Consider the following 17230-nt stretch of genomic DNA (forward strand, 5'->3'; position numbering starts at 1 on the left):
TTTCTGAGTAAGAGGGTGGCCCAGGGCAGGCTGGAGCTGGAGAGAAGCAGGGGTGAAGGCTGGAGGAGGGAGGGGGGCTTCAGGGAGGGACCCTGAGGGGGTGAGCCCCAGGGAAGTCTGGCCTTGGAGGAGGCTAACCCTCCCCCCATCACCACCACCGCGCCCCCCCCCCCCCCCCCGGGGCAGGAAGAGGCAGGTGGGGAACATTCAAATTCTTTTTAAAAATATATATACATTTTATTGATTTTTTTACAGAGAGGAAGGGAGAGGGATAGAGAGTTAGAAACAACAATGAGAGAGAAACATCGATCAGCTGCCTCTTGCACACTCCCTCCTGGGGATGTGCCCGCAACCAAGGTACATGCCCTTGACCAGATCGAACCTGGGACCCTTCAGTCTGCAGGCGGATGCTCTATCCACTGAGCCAAACCGGTCAGGGCCATTCAGATTCTTTTTGGGAAATCAACGACCCTCGGGCGGGCCAGCTGATGACACGGTAAAGTCTGCTGTGCTGGGACACAAGCCCGTTCTCCAGCTCAGACGACAACATGGAGCACACAGTGGCCCCGAGCCTCTGCCAAGCAAGTGAGCAGATGAATAGCTGGGAGCAGCTGAGGGCTCTGGAGTGGCAGGGGGGCCAAGGACAGTATTCAGGGGAGTGGTTATCTTGGGGCGGAGGGGAGGCAGAGGAGGAGGAGGAGTCCAGGAAGAAGGTGGGAGGAGTACAGGCCTGAGAGGAGGAGAGTGGAGAAAGGCCCCTGGGTGTGGACCACCTGGTCAATAGGGGCAGGTGTTTGGCAGGAAATGCAGGAAGGGAGGGTGGGGCAGGGGCACAGCAGGTGGGCAGATGTACTTTTGTACGTGGGAGGGGATTCCTTTCCTGCCCCCGGGCCATGCCAGGTGCTGTCCGCCATCCCATCTCATTTAACTCCCAGAACCCCCTTGGAAGAAGACGGTGAAATGATTGCTATGGGTAGTCTCACAATTGGGGGGGCGGGCTACATGATGTCACCTCCGCAAGGGACTACTAGGCTCTCCCCTCCCAGGCCTTGTCTGGTAGCCAGCGAATTCCAGCAGCCTGGGGAGCAGGGTGGACCCAAGAGTGGGGAGTGGCAGGAAAAACAGGGTGCAAGGTGTCTTGGTGGCCTGCACCTGCTCCCTGAAACAGCTGGCCATGAAGCTCAATGGGCGGAGAGAGGGAGAAGCCAAGCAGGGAGGGGCACTGTGCGGGGTGGGGGTTGAACCTCACTCCTACCTCGCCCCACGGCTTCATGCTTCCCGGCTCGGAAAGTACTGTCCCTTCCCCCAGATCTCCTTGCCTCCTCCTCCTCCAAAGGGAAGTTGCGATGCCCCACCTTGGCCACTCTCCTCTGACCCTTAGCCCCCTCTTTTGGTCCTCAGAATGCTAGCAACCGATTTCCTGACGGAGGAATAGGATTCAGGCTGAAGATTCATTCTAGTCTACCTACGCTCCCTCCAAGCCTCCCCCAGCCTCCCCCAGCTCTAAATACCACCCATAGGCCTACTGTGCTGAAATACTTATCTCCTGCCTGGACCTCTCCCCTGAGTTCCAGACTCTGATTGCTCCACACATCCATGCGAACAACTAAAAAACATCTCAAAACAGACATGGCCGAAACTGAGTTCCTGATTTTCCCCTTCCCCACTCCCACCTGTCCCACGTGGCTCCTTGCAAAGTCGTCCACACCTCAGGTGAAGCCAATCCATTTTTCCTGTGGCGCAACCTAAAAATCTGAAGGTGTCTTAATTCGTTTCCTTCACACCCTAGATCCACTCCTCCAGCAAGTCCCGTTGGCTCTACCCTGAACACGCACCCAGGTCCTGACCCCTTCTCCCACCTCCACTGCTGCCCAGCTGGTGCCAGCACCACCACTCTTGCCTTGCTGAGAGCAGTGGCCTCTGCACGGCCCTTCCTTTGACCTTGTCCCTACACTCTCCTCATCCCAGCGCCAGGGCGGCACTATAAGCAGCCCGACTGCTCCTGCACGCAGACGCTCTGAGAGTATCCCAGCTTGCTCTAGTCTCCAAGTCTTTCAAAACCTAGCAGCCCTACACCATCTTCTCCTTACCTGTTTGGTTTCACCTCCTACTATTCTGCTGGCCCACTCTGCTCCAACCACCCCATACTTCTTGCAGTTCCCCAAACATTCCAACCACGTTCCAGCTTGGAGGTTTTGCCCTCGGCGCACCCCCTGACTGAAATGCCCTTTCCCCATGGGTCCTCATGATTTGCCCCCTCCTCTCTTTCAGATCTTGACTCAAATGTCACCTCGCGCTTCCCTGAGCATCCTAGTTAAAACTGTAAATCCTGACCATCCCTACCCCCTTTGCCTGCCTTTTCCCCCTCCATAGAACCTGTCATCCAGTGTAGTATGTATTTTACCCATTCATTTAATGATCTGCCTCCTCCTCCTAGTTCTATGGGAGCAGTGTCTTTTCTGTTTGGTATTGTTTTCTTTGCTGTTGGAAACAGCGTCTAGCAGATGGTCGGCACTCAGCACATGTCTGAGTGCGTGTTGAGCACTGAAGATGGGATAATGAGCAAAACCTGACCGTCTGTGAAGCTCAAGTCCTGGGCAGTGTTTCTCCCTTTTTCGTGTGTTCAACCCTGCAGAGCTCTCAGGAGCAAGGGCTCTGTCTCCGCCCCGGGGTTTTTGTGGGACCCCGGGGTGTGCACAGTGCACAGGCTCCCTGGGTGGTTCTAACGAAGGTCATGTGGGGGTCATGTTTTGGTCTTCTGGAACAGACTGAAATACTGTCTCATTTTTCACAGCACCATCCACTCTTCGTGAACAGTTGTTACATGCCTGTCTCCTCTCTAGAGTCCTGTTTTAGACTGTAATCAGCATCTTGTTCTCTGTGGCCCCTGGTCTCCGCACAGTGTAGGTACCAGTAAATGTTGAGAGAGCAAATGAATGGAGGGTGAACGAATGGTGACAAGATGGATGAATGAATAATGGGACTCTGGTTGGAAGGGAATTTCAAGAGTTCAGGATCTAGCCCCACCGACCTAGCTCAGTGGTTGAGCATCGGCCTATGAACCAGGTAGTCGCGGTTCAATTCCTGGTTAGGGCACATGCCTGGTTGCAGGCTGGATCCCCAAAGTGGGGCACGCAGGAGGCAGTGATCAATGATTCTCTCTCATCATTGATGTTTCTGTCTCCCTCTTCCTTTCTCTCTGAAATCAATAAAAATATATTTAAAAAAAATAAAGAGTTCAGGATCTAGGTGGGAACGTTTGTGCCTTGGCCAGGTGTGTGTGGCTCAGTTGGTTGGAGCGTCATCCCGAACAGCTAAATGTTGCAGGTTCGATCCTCGGTCTGGTGCATACTCATCCACGTGTCTCTCACACTAATATTTCTCTTTCTCCCTCTCTCTAAAATCAATTGAAAACAAAACAAACTTCCCCTGTGCCCCAGAGTTGCAGGAGGGGCTGGTACGTCAGAGGTCGTGACGGTTTGGTTGTCTGTGAAGGTGGCTGCTCCCTCCCGGCGGGGCCACGGAGATGCTGAGCGCCAGGGCTGCCCAGAGGCGCGCTTCTCAGCGCGGCGCAGCTGTTGCCATAGCTACAGAAGCAGCCTGGAGAGGAGGGGGCGGGCCCGCGTCTACGTCATTCTCGGCGCGACGCTGCTCTGCGACTCCCGCCTCTTTCGGCTGCAAGACCCTCGGCCCGCCTCTCGCGCTCTCCACCTGCACGCGCCCCCCCCGTTCCCCGGCTGTGCGCACGCGCGGTGCCCACCAGGGCGCGCGGGGGAGCCCGCCAGGCGCATGCGCGGTGCAGGGACCGCGGTCGCTCTGCTGTCGCCGCTGCCACCGTAGCTGCCGTTGCCGCCTTCCTGCCGGCAAGTGTGGGAAAGAGGAGCTGAGGGCCGCCGCCGCCGTTGCCGCCATGGGGGTGAGTGAGGCAGAGAGAGGAGACGCGAGGGTCCGGAGCGCTCCCCGCTCCACTTGCTCCCTGCGCCCCCATTGTTCCTGAACCCCCTCTCACGTGACCCCGACCCCCTCCGGCCTCACGTGACCCCACAACCCCCCAAATCACCCGACTCCCCCATTCTGAGTGTCCCCATGCCCGGCCCAGCGCGGGAGTCCCCTGGGGAGCCCCCTTCTCCGGACCCCACCCCCTCGGGTGCCCCCGCCCTTCGCGCCCCGTCCGCCCGCCTTCCGAGCTGACCTGCGATCTTCTTGGCCTTCCCCTGCCCCTGCGCGGATCTTGGGGTGCCCCCCCCCCGTCCCCAGGGGTCCCTGTCACCTGGTTGTCACCGGCTTTGCGGCTTCCCACATCTTAGCTCAGCCCTGGCCGGGAGGCAGCCGAGGCCCAGAGAAAAGGAGGCACCAGCCAAGGTCACACGGACCGGGCCCGGGGGCCAGACCGACTCGGGTCTCCCGAGTCCTTGCGGCCGCTGCCCGCTACACGGGCTCTCAGTAAAGCCGGTTCCCTGCTCTTTCCAAATCCTCCTGCGGGAGGCGGTGCTTGCATCCCGAGCCTGAGCGCCGCAGGTGGCTTTGCAGCGGGAGCTCCGGGGTGGGCCGGGCGTGCACGCCAGGGGCCAGCTGCTCGGTGCCAGGCCGCCGGGTGCCGATGGGAGTGGCGCACGTGTTTCCGGGGTTCGCCTTTCTACGCCCCAAAGGAGCACCAGGCACTCCCCTGACCGTGTAACCGGCCCCTCCTGTTACATGTTAGTTTTTACATGGGATCCCCCCACTTTCCGGAGCCCGGACTCTGGAGCCAGAGCCACCGCAGTTCCAGCCCCTCCCCTGGCTCGCAACACGACCCTGTGCCAGGGACGTGGCCTCTGTGAGTGTGGGTTTCCTCGTGGATGTGATGAGGGTGGCGGACCTCCCCGGTGGGACACGGAAGGACTACGGGAGGGAGTGGGTGTCAATGGCCCGGTAGCCTCGTGAACAGTGGCTGTGGTTGTGGCCTGTGTTCTCAGCCTTTACTTCGCGATCTGAAGTAGATGTGTGCTAGTTTTACTTTAACCCATGGGGTGTGTCCCGGCTGTTACTAACCTAGATTTTTTAAAAAATATATATTTTATTGATTTTTTTTACAGAGAGGAAGGGAGAGGGATAGAGTTAGAAACATCAATGAGAGAGAGGCATCCATCAGCTGCCTTCTGCACACCCCCTACTGGGGATGTGCCCGCAACCAAGGTACATGCCCTTGACCGGAATCGAACCCGGGACCCTTGAGTCTGCACGCGGACGCTCTATCCACTGAGCCAAACTGGTTAGGGCCTAGATTTTTTTTTCTCATTCAAATAGTTATTGACTGAACAAATCAACTTGTTAGACAAAAATAGTTGTCTAGCCCATGTCCGAGCACTTTAACCCACGTCAAAACACATTGGTCAGGTTTCAACAAGGAAGCTTGGGTGCTGTGTATTCCATATGTAGAAAGTCAAGTCTCGAGACATTTAACCGGGACGTGGGTGAGAGGCCCCAGACCCAGGTCTTGTGGAAACGAAAGGAAACGTGTGTGCCCGGTATCGGCTCCTCCTTAGGTATCTACCCAGCGTCAGCCGCTGTAGAAGGAGCAGAGAAGAAGAAGCATAACCTGCCATTCTGGGCCAACACTTCCTATTGGCTGAGTTCCTCACAGGCCTCAGAGATGCTGTGGTCCTTGCTTCCTTTCGGCCCCAGGGCCATCACTCAGACCTCACAGATGTGTTTCTCAGAATGCCCCTACCTTGTCTCTTCTGTCCTAAAACTCACTGCAAGAGAGAGAGACATCCATTTGCTTCCCTGAAACAGGCTGGAACCCTCTCCTTATCCTCATTCCTCATGGGCGGGGGCTGTGAACGCCCCACTTCAGTGTCAGGATGGTCACCCTAGCGGTCACCTTCCAGCAGAGGGCCACGCTCCACTTGACAGCTGACCTCAGGCTAAGAGGGTGGCATCACATGGAGCACCATTCTTTTGTCCCTGGCTGCCACACATGCATTGTTTTAGGAATTAGAATTTAGATGTCTCCCTTTGCCCCAAACAGAGTTTCTTTTTGGATCTTGGCTACTTTGTAAGACAGGGGACATTAACACTGAACATCTAGGACATGACAAATTCTTTATCTGAAAGGTGCCTCTTGCCCCCATCTGGGTGCTTTTTGTGTCTTTAAATTTCTCCAGTCCCAGGTGGTTTGGCTCAGTGGACAGAGCATCCGCCTTCGAACCAAAGGGTCCTGGGTTCGATTCAGGTCAAGGGCCCATACCTTGGTCTTAGGCTTCTCCCCAGCCTGAGCCCTGGTTGGGGCACATGCAGGAGGCAACCAATCAATGAGTTTCTCTCACATCAATATTTTTCTCTCTTTCCCTCTCTCTTCCACTCTCTCTAAAAAATCCATGGGAAAATATCCTCGGGTGAGGATTAAAAAAAATTTTTTTCCCTCCATGTCAGAGAACTGAGTGTGGGGATACTAATTTGATAGGAACAGCAAGGGGAGGAGTTTCACAGCTGCATGTGGAAACATGTCACACTTCATAATGTGTCATAAATGTAATTGATGTAGTAATGGAAGGAGCATGGACTCCAGGTTTCAGACCTGGATTTCAATCTTGAATGATTCATCAAGTATGAATTGAGTACCTACTGTTTGCTGAGTACTGGGTTGTAAATTGGCAAATAAAGCAAATGTGACCTCTGCCTTATGGAATGTGCGGTTTGGTGGGAATGGAGGGAGATGGTAATAGGAAGACCTCTTTGAGAACTCTGTGACCCTGGAAGTTATCTGACCTCTCTGTGCCTCTTCTCATCAAAGAAGTGGGCATACATCTTGCTGAGTTCTTGTGAAGATTAAAATAAGTCATCTATTAAAGCACTAGCAGAGTGTCTGCCACTAGTGGACCCTTGTTAGTCCCATTTTATGGATGAGGAAATTGAGATTTAGAGAAACCTTGCTGAAAAAGATTAATTAATTTGTCCAAAGTCACACAGCTACTAAGTAGAAGAGTTGAAAATCAAATCCAGTCTCTTGACTCAAAATCCCACGGTCTTTGTTATAGAAAGCTCCCTGGGGAAAGACACTTAACCACAATGAGCTTTGCTGTTCACTGTGCTTATTTCCCATTTTAATTAGGAGAATTTTTCTGTGTCCCTGCAGGATAGTCTTACCTCCACAACACAGGACAAAGCTAATTGGAACAGTAGGAGCTCACTTTTCCAAGGGTGTGCTAGGTTTGAGGGGGACTCCTGCCTGTCTGGCCCAGCCTGCTGCAGTAGGCTCCTACCCCATGTGCAGGCAACAAAGTGCTTAAGGGGCGCTTTCATGATCTGCAGTCTGGGGTCATGGCAGCCCCACGCCTCACTCCAAGGATTGCCTGGCTCGCCTGTTCCCCCGCATGAATGAGCCTATAAATCCAGAGGCCTGGGCTGGCTCTCCTGCTGCTTGTGCTTTGGAATTGCTTACTTCCTGTGCTTAGAAATGAGGGAACCCACGTGTCAGTGCTCTCGGGGTCCCTGGAGTCATGCTTTCCTTCCAGCGCCTTTGAGCCTTCAGCTCTATCATGCTAAGAGAGAGCTAGCGTGCTGGATGGAGGAAGGGAGCTTGCTTCTGTGTGAAGGTGTGCTGACCTCTGCCCTGTCCTCACAGCTGTTCCGTGAGGCCATGTTGCATTCCCATTTTTCTGGAGATGGAGTTGCTTTCACAAGTCATGCAGGGGCGGCAAGAGCACTAGCCTGGCCTGATTGGTGCCAACGCTCATGTTCTTTCTGCCCCATTGCACAGCCCGGAGACCTGTCTCAGGTTTCCCTGTTCCTTGCCCCTACCTCAAGGAGGTAGGACTTGGGGTGGCACAGTGTTGGCACATCATACCAGCCATTACCAAGCCAGAGGGTAATGAGAAATGAATTCCTGTATAGCTAGCTCGAGGGCTTTTGAGGTCTCATCTTGACCTTCACCTTGGCCGGCTGAGAAGGTCTTGGACAGTGACGTAGGCTCTCCCAGTGAGAGAGAGCATGGCTGGTGGAACAAACACTGGATCTATGGCCCAGCCCTTGGGATTGAGTTTCCCCTCTGCCATTTACTCTGGGGAACTTGGGACGAGTCATACCATCCCCTTGAGCCTCAGTTTCCTCATGTGTGAGGGAGGTCACGTTTTCTGCCCTGGGAACTGAACCAGAGAATGTTTGTGAAAGCACTTTGCAAGCTGAGTGGATCTCAGGGCTGTCTGGAAACCCAGTTCCTAAGAGAAAGATGGATGCTCCAAAGCCTGCTAGTCTGTGTGGTAGACGGGCTGGTTCTCTGTCCAGAGCCCAGCATTAGGAAGACAGGATGTTCTCTTGTGTGTTCCTTCCTCTGGAGAGGCAAGAACTGGAGCTAGTCTGCCTCCAGCACGGTGCCCAGCCTGCAGAATACAATGGCTGGTGTGGGAGGAGTTTATACCTGGACGAGCAATCCCTGGTATCTGAACGCTTGTCTCCTGGTTGCTTGAAGTAGGAGTAAGCAGTGTCATTCCCGGTGGAACTGAGGGTAGAATTTATCCCGAGAAACCTTCCCAGCAGTTGGTTTTTCTCAGCCTTTCCTGGGACCAATCAGTGTCCACTAAGGTGTGACTGGCGGTAGGACCTCTCTCTGGTGAGCTCAGAGCCATCTTACCAGTGCCTTTGGGGCGCCTCTGCACCCAGCTGGGTGGACGAGCACCTCCAGATGTGTGTGCTGCTCTGGTTCTTGGGTGTGAATGAGAACTCATTTATTGAGCATGTGCTATGTTAACCCTCAGGGTTTAATGCCTCAGGTAGATATTCATGGCCCCACTCGTTAGATGGGGAAAGGAGGCAGTGTTTTGCCTGAAGACGCAGGGACTGAAGAGCAGAAAGAGGCTTCAGATAAGCTCTGTCAGACTCCGGAGCTGGGCTCTTCCCCTGTGTTCCCTGCTTTTTACAGGAGGGTCCACTTAGGCCTGAGAGAGCCGCACACGAGCCTCAGAACAGGATCTGCCCTCGCCGTTGTGTGTGGTTTCCCGCTGGGCAAGGACAGCCTCCTTCGCTCCTCCCTCTGCCTGTGCGGCTGCCGTTTGGCCTGTTGACCACGTGTCAGCATGGCCTCTGTCCCCAGGTGAACCCCGAGGGGCCCTCACTGCCAGTGTGCCTGCCACTCACTGGCCGTGGCTGCATGCTGTCTCCTGGAGCCAGAGCGCCTTGGCCCTAGCTGAGACGGCCCAGCTCCCAAGCTTTGTGTCCTGAGGTGGAAGACACTGAAAAGGCTTCCAATAAACTTGCACTTGGGAACCTCTGTCTGCAGCTTCCTCAGATGCATCTCCTCCCTGAAACCTGCCCTGAATCTCTCTGAAATGACCGGTTCCCTCTGTCGGGGGGAATGGCTGAGTGAATATTTCTTAGGCGTCTGCTGGGGGCAGGCTCTGCTGCAGGATTGTCTCGTGCCCTCGCTGGGCCCTCACCGGGACCCAGCAGTCCCAGGGCCAGTCCTCTTCCTGGCGGAAGCTGAGACGCTCCCAAGGTCTCACGCCTGGAACATGCGTGGGCCTTTCCCACCCCAGCAAGTGTGGCAGCCAGGCTTGGAGTTCCTGCTGCCGAGGCCAGGTCTGCGGACGCCGGGACAGACCCTTCGGTTCCTCAAAGGCTTGGCCACAGCCCTTCAAGCCGACTTTGCTTTTCTCTGTTACAGAGGAAGTCGAGCAAAGCAAAGGAGAAGAAGCAGAAGCGGTTGGAGGAGCGAGCAGCCATGGATGCCGTCTGTGCCAAAGTGGACGCAGCCAACAGGGTGACTCTCCTTCCCAGTCCCTTCCTCCTCCAGCTGCAACTTGGTTTTTACTTTTACTTCCTTTGGCACCACCCTGTGGCAGAATTGTGTTACTACCCACCGCCCTCGGCTGCCTCCTTGCTGAGGAAAAGGAGCCTGGGCGGGTTCCAGGTGGCAGGCAATCGGCCCACGTGCGCAGGGAAATGTGGGTTCAGATGGGAGGGGCTGCGCCCCTCTGTGGGTGTCTTACCAGTAGAAGGGGCCTGGAGAAATTTTTGTTAGGATTTTGCATTTTGGGGAGCACACCTCCCTCATAAAAAGTGGTGTAATTTTCTCATTCATTCTTCAAACCTTTATTGACTGCCCGTGAAGTACCACGGGGTGTTCTGGGACCAGGAAGATGCAGCCACCTGGTTTCAAGAGGCTGCAGTCGGGAGGAATAGCCGTGAACCCGAGCACCAGATGGGCCCGGATTTCAAACTGAACCAGAGAGATGCTGGTCGCCTTCCCGCCCGCTTCATATCTCACTTTGTGTTGTTCTTATAGCCCCTCAGTAAACAGTGCACATTGACAGGGATGTGATTTCCTGTTTTGGGTTTTGGCCAGGTCAGATAGGTGAGCAGTGAGCAGGTTGTATGCCCACAGGCCAGAATTGGTTTTAGCCTAGGAGCGTCTCTTCCTGTCCTGTCAAACGAACTAACTTAACTCTATTCGGCCTCCTTACCAAAGCCCTCTTACGTGGTTTCAGAGCTGAGGCCGGCGGGAGTCCATGTGAGGGTGTTCCTGGCCCAGCAGCTAAGCCTCCCGGTGTGGTCTGGCCAGCAGCAGACTCAGGGCAGAGCGTACGCTCTGCCACGCGTGTGTTTGTGCTACTTCTTTCTTTCCCTCCACAGCTTGGCGACCCTTTAGAGGCTTTCCCCGTGTTCAAGAAATACGATCGGAATGGGTGAGTGTCAGCATCCCTAGCTGTCTCTAGTGTCTTCAGGAATTCACCTTTCCAGAGCAGGCTTCCTCACTCAGATCTTCCCGTTCTTCTTTTGTGAGGGAAAAGCAGAAAAGGTGGCTAGTGCCCGGCTGATATAAATCCCCCGGTGAGGGTGACAAAAGAACCTATAAATGAGCAGATTGCATCGTCTCAGATGGATGTCTCTAGGATTTGTTATTCTTTCTGGACAAAGAATCATAGAGCTGAAACTCTTAAAAAGTCATCTAGGCTGACTCTCATTTCATACAGGGGGAAACTGAGGCTCAGAGAAGTTGAATGGGATTTCTGAGTCTGGCAGCTGAGGGGGCTTTTAATTCCCAATCCAGTGCGCTTTTAGAAAATTCAGGCACAGCGAGGTTAAGTGATTTCTCCAGGGTCTCAAAGCCAGTAAGTGGATTTTAACTTACTGGCTTTGAGACCCTGGAGAAATTACTTAACCTCACTGTGCCTGAATTTTCTAATCAGAAATGGATCTAATAATAGCATCTTCCTTCTGCCCTAGCTGGTTTGGCTTGGTGGATAGAGCGTCAGCCTGTGGACTGAAGGGTCCCAGGTTCGATTCCCGTCAAGGGCACATGCCTGGGTTGTGGGCTTGTTCCCTGGCGGGGCGGGGGGCGGGGGGGGGCAGTGCAGGAGGCAGCTAATCAATGATTCTCTCTCATCATTGATGTTTCTATCTCTTCCTCTTCCTTCCTCTCTGAAATCAATAAAAATATATTTTAAAAATAATAATAATAGCATCTTCCTAATGGAGCCATCAGGAGAATTAGATGTAAAGCATTCGTGCCTGGAGCATACTAAAAGCTAGATCAGTGTCAGCAATTATTACTATTGTTATTACTAATCTAATTTGCTGTAGGATCTGGATTAAAGCCCCTCTCCTTTCAGTCCTTTTTTTCTTATAAAATAGGAAGCATAATCTGTTTTACCGGAGATGCGTTGGCTGCGGGGGGAAATGGGGGTATGGTTTTAGAGAATCACAGCTGTGGGTTTGAATCATAACTGTGTCTCTTATTAACTATACTTAGACAAGTCAGTCATACTCTATAAGCCTCATTTTTTAATCTATTAAATGGAGTGAAGATGCCAAACTTGCAGGGTTGTTTTAAGGAGGAAAGAGAATGTATCTAGCTCTGTAAGTAGCAGGTGGTATGAGTTTATTTTTAAAATATATATATATTTTTTAATTGATTTCAGAGAGGAAGGGAGAGGGAGAGAGAGATGGAAACATCAATAATGAGAATCATCGATTGGCTGCCTCCCACACGTCTCCCACTGGGTATCAAGCCACAACCCAGGCACGAACCCCTAACCGGAATCGAACCCGGGACCCTTCACTCCGCAGGCTGACGCTCTATCCACCGAGCCAAACCAGCCAGAGCGATGGTATGAGTATGTTAATGAACAAGAAAGACAAATGTAAATACATGAGTTTTGACGCAAAGACTACGAGGCAGCACTATATATGCCTTTGAGAGCTGTGTCTGAATCTCACATTAATTCATTCTTTCTGTCTGTGATCAGACACAGCACAGCTCCTCTGGTGGCTTTGTTATTCACCTTCTGGGGAGGCCTTTGCCATAGCTTACAGATCCCTTACTGAGGTAGCGCTTAGTGACTTCTACTTGGTCACGATTTACAAGGAAAGGAAAACTCTTCCGAGCCACGAAGTTCCGAATTTACGTGGCTGATCACATGTACAGCTCACATGGTGCACCAGTCAGCAGAGGTGAGGGTGGGAACGCCCTCTGAGGGGTCATGTCGAAGGTCACGGAAAGATAAGGACTTGGAGTTGCTGACTCCAGGCCCTTCAGATTGTGGCACTACCTGGAGAATGTGAGTTCGCAGTTTGGCCGAGGAATTGAACTATGATTTATTTATGTTTCATTTAGAAATAAATAGCAGATTTCGACACCTTAATGCCTGCAGCATTTGTTAGTTTTGGAAAACAGTGTGGGGTTGGACCTGTTCTACTCTGGTCAGCTGAGAGCACCTGCGCTGTCTTCAGAGGAGGCCGCAGGCAGCACTCCTCAGGGCGGTGTGGGCCATAGTCTCCCTGGGGGCCTGAGGTCACCCAGATGCTTTCAAAGGAGATGGTCTCACGGGAGCCCAGGGAGGAGTCCGTTCAGAATTACAGCAGCAGGAAAAGTGCCTAAGAGCAGGAACGGCTTCAAATGCTTCTTTGTCTTCTCAGGTTAAACGTCTCCATTGAGTGTAAGCGAGTGTCTGGATTGGAGGCAGCCACGGTGGACTGGGCCTTCGACCTGACCAAAATGAACATGCAGACCATGTAAGACGCCCGACGGCCGAGGGCTCGCCCCAGGCTGGCTCTCCCTCCCGGAGCTCCTGGTCCTGACTGCCCCCACTTTCCCAGGTATGAGCAGAGTGAGTGGGGCTGGAAGGACCGAGAAAAGCGGGAGGAAATGACAGATGACCGAGCCTGGTACCTCATTGCTTGGGAAAACAGTTCCGTCCCCGTTGCCTTTTCTCACTTCCGGTTCGACGTGGAGTGTGGGGATGAAGTCCTGTACTGGTAGGAGCCCCGGCTTGGGGTGCGGTGTGGGGAGGAGACACTGCTCCAGGCACTCCAGTGGGTGGCACAGTCCACTGTGCCTGTCCGTCTCCTGTGGCCGGCCTGAGCCTCTGCAGCTCACCCTCTGCTTTCTTCACCCAGCTACGAAGTGCAGTTGGAAAGCAAGGTGCGGCGGAAAGGCCTGGGGAAGTTCCTCATACAGATTCTGCAGCTCGTGGCCAATAGGTAAGGGCCACCGCGCGTCGCACAGCTGGAAGGAGCTGCCTTGGAGGGGTCCGCTGTTCCGTGCGTCTCCATGGAGAACAAGGATCCCGGGAATGTTTTGGAAGAGGGCATCTAGAACCCTCTCAGCAAGATATTCCCTGTCCTGCTGTGACCCCAGATTTTGTACCTGCGCCTCATGTATAATGGGGGTGCGGAGAGCAAGTGGAGAAGCCCGTCAGGCCATGGGGGCCTAGTGCCCGTGCAGTCTCATCAGCCCCTATCAGAGGGGAGCCAGTGCTGTGGGTGCCCCAGACAGAGGCTGGATTGGGGCGCAGAGTGCTTCTGAGGGGCAGGCAGAGGCACGAGAGAGGAAGCACGACTTAGCACCTGTCTCTGCAAGGCATGCTCTCTGCTCTCTCCTCAGCACACAGATGAAGAAGGTGATGTTAACAGTATTTAAGCACAATCATGGCGCCTACCAGTTCTTCAGAGAAGCGCTGCAGTAAGGAGCTGGGCCCTGGTGTGGGACTTTCTGCCCCACCACCTTTTTCCTGGTCCTGGCCCCATTCATCCTGATGCCTAGCGCCCCGTCCCGTGGTCGTGGGGATGGGGGTTGGTGGATGGCCTGGGAGTGCCCTCCGGCTCAGGCTCCTACCCCCCGGTACCCTCACACCTGGGGGTCTCATGAGTGTGGTGGTAGAAAAGTTCTTGGGCCAGGGGGAAGGCAGTCAGCTCCTGCAACCAACCTCTCCTGCCTGCCTGCCTTGCAGATTTGAAATCGATGACTCTTCCCCCAGCATGTCAGGCTGCTGTGGGGAGGACTGCTCCTACGAGATCCTGAGCCGGAGGACCAAGTTTGGGGACAGTCAGCATTCCCATGCTGGTGGGCACTGTGGTGGCTGCTGTCACTGAACTCCCAACCAGAACGCCCTCTCCAAGGTCTACCCTCTCCCCGGTCTCATGCCGCCTGCCAGGTGCCCTCAGAGCTGTGGCCTCCTCAGCCCTACATGTGCCAGGCTGCCCTGAGAGCAGAACCCTGGGGAGGAGTGGTCCAAGTGCCCCTCCTCCTCTCCTAGAAGAGCAGTGCCAGGAGGGAGCCGAGAGGAGAGGATGCTGAGGGAAGAAAGAGCTGGTGGAGGCCGGGCGTGACGTCATCCTGGCATGGAGGCTGCCTTCTCACTCCACTCTTGCGCCCTTGAGGGTAAAATTCCCTGACTCCTCTGTAGCTGGATTCCTGACACTGCCCCCCCCACGAACCTCCTGCCACACACACATGCACACACACACACGGACACACGCACGCACAGACACACACCAACACGCACACACGAACACGGACACACACACACACACACGCGCGGACACACACGCGCGCGCACGGACAGATGGCGTGCTTATGCCCACCTGTGAACGTCCTGGAGCCCTGGTCAGGGTCTGGCTGGTCTTGAAGAGGAATGGACTTTGTGGGAGGGCTGGGCACAGTGAGGCTTCAGACTCCTGCTTCGCGGGCGGAATGCTCTGATGGCGTCCGGGGAAGGTCTGTGCTGCGACAGGCAAGCAAGGGAGCCCTCTCGAGCTGTGCTCTGTGGACCCAGTTAGAGGGGGGCTGTCCCAGGGGACCAGCCAGGTCTGGGAAGAAGGCTGCCTCGCTCTCCATCGCTGTCAGTGGGGCTGAGGAGGCCGGGAGCAAGGTGCTGAGTGGGGCCGCATTGCTCCTTTGGGCTTTTGGGCTTCGCTGCATTCTCAGCTGGACCTCGATCTATGGCAGTGGCTCAGGTTTCTAAATCCTAGAAAAAGCCAGAGGTCCTGCCTGTCCTCTCCATCGCCCTCACACCCTCCCTTGCCTCTCACCCCGCCCCAGATACCTCTTCCTACTAAGGGGGGAATAACATCAGGGAGCCCCTCTCTCCCCCTAGAAGGACCTCTCCTTCTTGGCATCTTCCTCTCAGATCTTGGTGCTGATAGCTCTCTGCAGGTGGGCATTCCCCCCTCTTCAGAGAGCCCCCAGCCAGCAGCAGGCCCTCCGCCTGCGCTCCCAGCTTCACCCCTCGCTGCCTCAGTGAGGCACCAGTGCCACTGCCCTGGCCGGCCGCTCGGGCTGCAGCGGCTCCTCTGGGGTCACCTGGGGTGGTGCGGCTGGCGCAGGGAGGGAAGGCCTTCCTCTTCTCAGGATAGAGGCTGTGGGGTCAGAGCTTCCACTTGTCCTAATCCCTAGGCCTTGTTCTCCCTCCAGGGAAAATGACCAAATCCTTATCCAGGAACAAGCCCCTAACGCCTCGCCTCCACGTAGAGGGCTTTGAGCTCTGCATTAGGGCGTGTCTTAAAGTTCTAGCCTTTGTGAAGTTGCCGTCCTGGAGGCCGGTGGGTCCTTGCGACCTCGTCTGCTCACAGCCCACGTTGCCCTGACTCCGGCCTCTGCTGACGGGCCTCCCTGGAGCTGTGCTTGCTTCTCCCTCAGATCCCTGCTTGTGCGGGTCTGTGCACATGGCTGCCTTCACCCAGCCCCGCCGAGCGCGCCTCGTTGCTCTTGACTCCCCAGCTGGGAGAGGGCCCTGCAGCTTTACACTGGAATAAGCCCACCGTGTCCTTGTCCTGCTGGCTCCCAGGGCATTTTACCCGAGGGGCGGAGTTTCGGTTTCTGGGAGGGCATTGGGCTTCCAAGAATCATGGAACGACAGAAGCATGTTTAGGAGTGTCTCCTCTGATTCCTGTCTCTCATAGACACAGAATGATAACTATTTATTGTCTTAGATCATGGATTTCTGATACCTCCCATGCAAGGGGACCAAAAGGAACCCCCAGTGTAAATCCCACATAAGGTGAGTTCAGTGCATGTTATCTCCTTTCGGTCATTGACCACCTGGCACCGAATCCATTTGGGCACTTGGTGCTGCCCGGGGCTGCCTGAGGCCAGCAGGGGGCTCTTGTCAGTGCTGAGCCCGTCAGTTCTCAACCCTCAGTCTTTCCCACTGACCCAGGCCATGGTGATGAGAAACAGGCCTTTTCCGGGCTTGTTGTTGATTGTTCGGGGCACATTAAAATATTTTTAAAGATTTTTCTTTTAGTTGTATTCACTATTTCAGGTTATTTTTGTTGATATCAAATGTGTATATGACGTGTATGGTTTTTAACCCTTCCTGGGTTTTTTAGAGGAAACTTTGAAGTATATATTTTTTCTTTAGCAACTTGTTATCACTGGAATCAAAGGGGAAAAGTGATCTCTTTTTGCATTCGTTGTATTTGTATGTCACAAATAAAGGATACTTTGTCAGCTGCTGGGATAGTGCCTGTGCTGGGTGCCATGGGCGGTGTGGGCTCGGGACACCCTTGGTCTCCAGACTGTTCGGAGTGGGGCCTGTGCCCTGGGGCATGCAGCTGTGATGGGCCATGTCCCTGCCTGTACAAGAAGCTTCGGGCCTGAGAAACCTCGGTGTCTGGGGTGAGCAGCTAGAGGTAGGAGCTGAGACCAAAGGCATGTGTTTCTGTCACTTCCCAGAAGCCCTGGGCAGAGGTCAAAGGTAGAGGGGCACTTGCTTTGCATCGTTGTGACACCTGACGTCTGTGGCTGGACGTGAGTTCCCGCGCAGCGTGGGTGTTGAGTGGAGGGGAGTGTTGGTGTTTCTTTCTCCCTTTGACTTGACTGGGTTACTCCGAATATTCTCTGTGCCTTAAGAAGATTCCAGCCCCTCTCCCCTCCACTCCAAAGGCAGAGGCTCTGAGGAAGGGTAACTCATGTCAGGCCTGACAGGGAGGAAAGTTATGCGCAGGGGGAGGCTCTGTCCTGCCCTCGAGT

At 54.5% G+C, this 17230-nt stretch overlaps 1 protein-coding gene across 1 annotated transcript; it reads left to right on the top strand.

Annotated features, from left to right (window-relative positions):
• The first annotated feature begins 3815 nt into the window (after positions 1-3815).
• On the top strand, positions 3816-16713 carry NAA40 (N-alpha-acetyltransferase 40, NatD catalytic subunit). The gene is made up of 8 exons (XM_070426420.1): positions 3816-3916; positions 9641-9736; positions 10609-10661; positions 12895-12990; positions 13075-13233; positions 13375-13458; positions 13862-13939; positions 14208-16713. The coding sequence occupies exons 1-8, from the start codon at positions 3911-3913 to the stop codon at positions 14347-14349; spliced, it is 714 nt and encodes a 237-aa protein (XP_070282521.1). The 5' UTR covers positions 3816-3910; the 3' UTR covers positions 14350-16713.
• The last annotated feature ends 517 nt before the right edge of the window (positions 16714-17230 follow it).

This window comes from Myotis yumanensis, unplaced genomic scaffold (genome assembly GCF_028538775.1).
Source record: "Myotis yumanensis isolate MYYU_CA2020_CCGP unplaced genomic scaffold, mMyoYum1.0.hap1 SCAF_10, whole genome shotgun sequence".
NCBI lineage: Eukaryota > Metazoa > Chordata > Mammalia > Chiroptera > Vespertilionidae > Myotis > Myotis yumanensis.

What these genes read in the sequence shown, in the direction of transcription:
- NAA40 (XM_070426420.1), top strand. An exon ending in AAGAAATACGATCGGAATGG is followed by an intron (nt 10,662 to 12,894) that starts GTGAGTGTCAGC and finishes TTGTCTTCTCAG; the next exon opens with GTTAAACGTCTCCATTGAGT. An exon ending in CTGCAGCTCGTGGCCAATAG is followed by an intron (nt 13,459 to 13,861) that starts GTAAGGGCCACC and finishes CTCTCTCCTCAG; the next exon opens with CACACAGATGAAGAAGGTGA.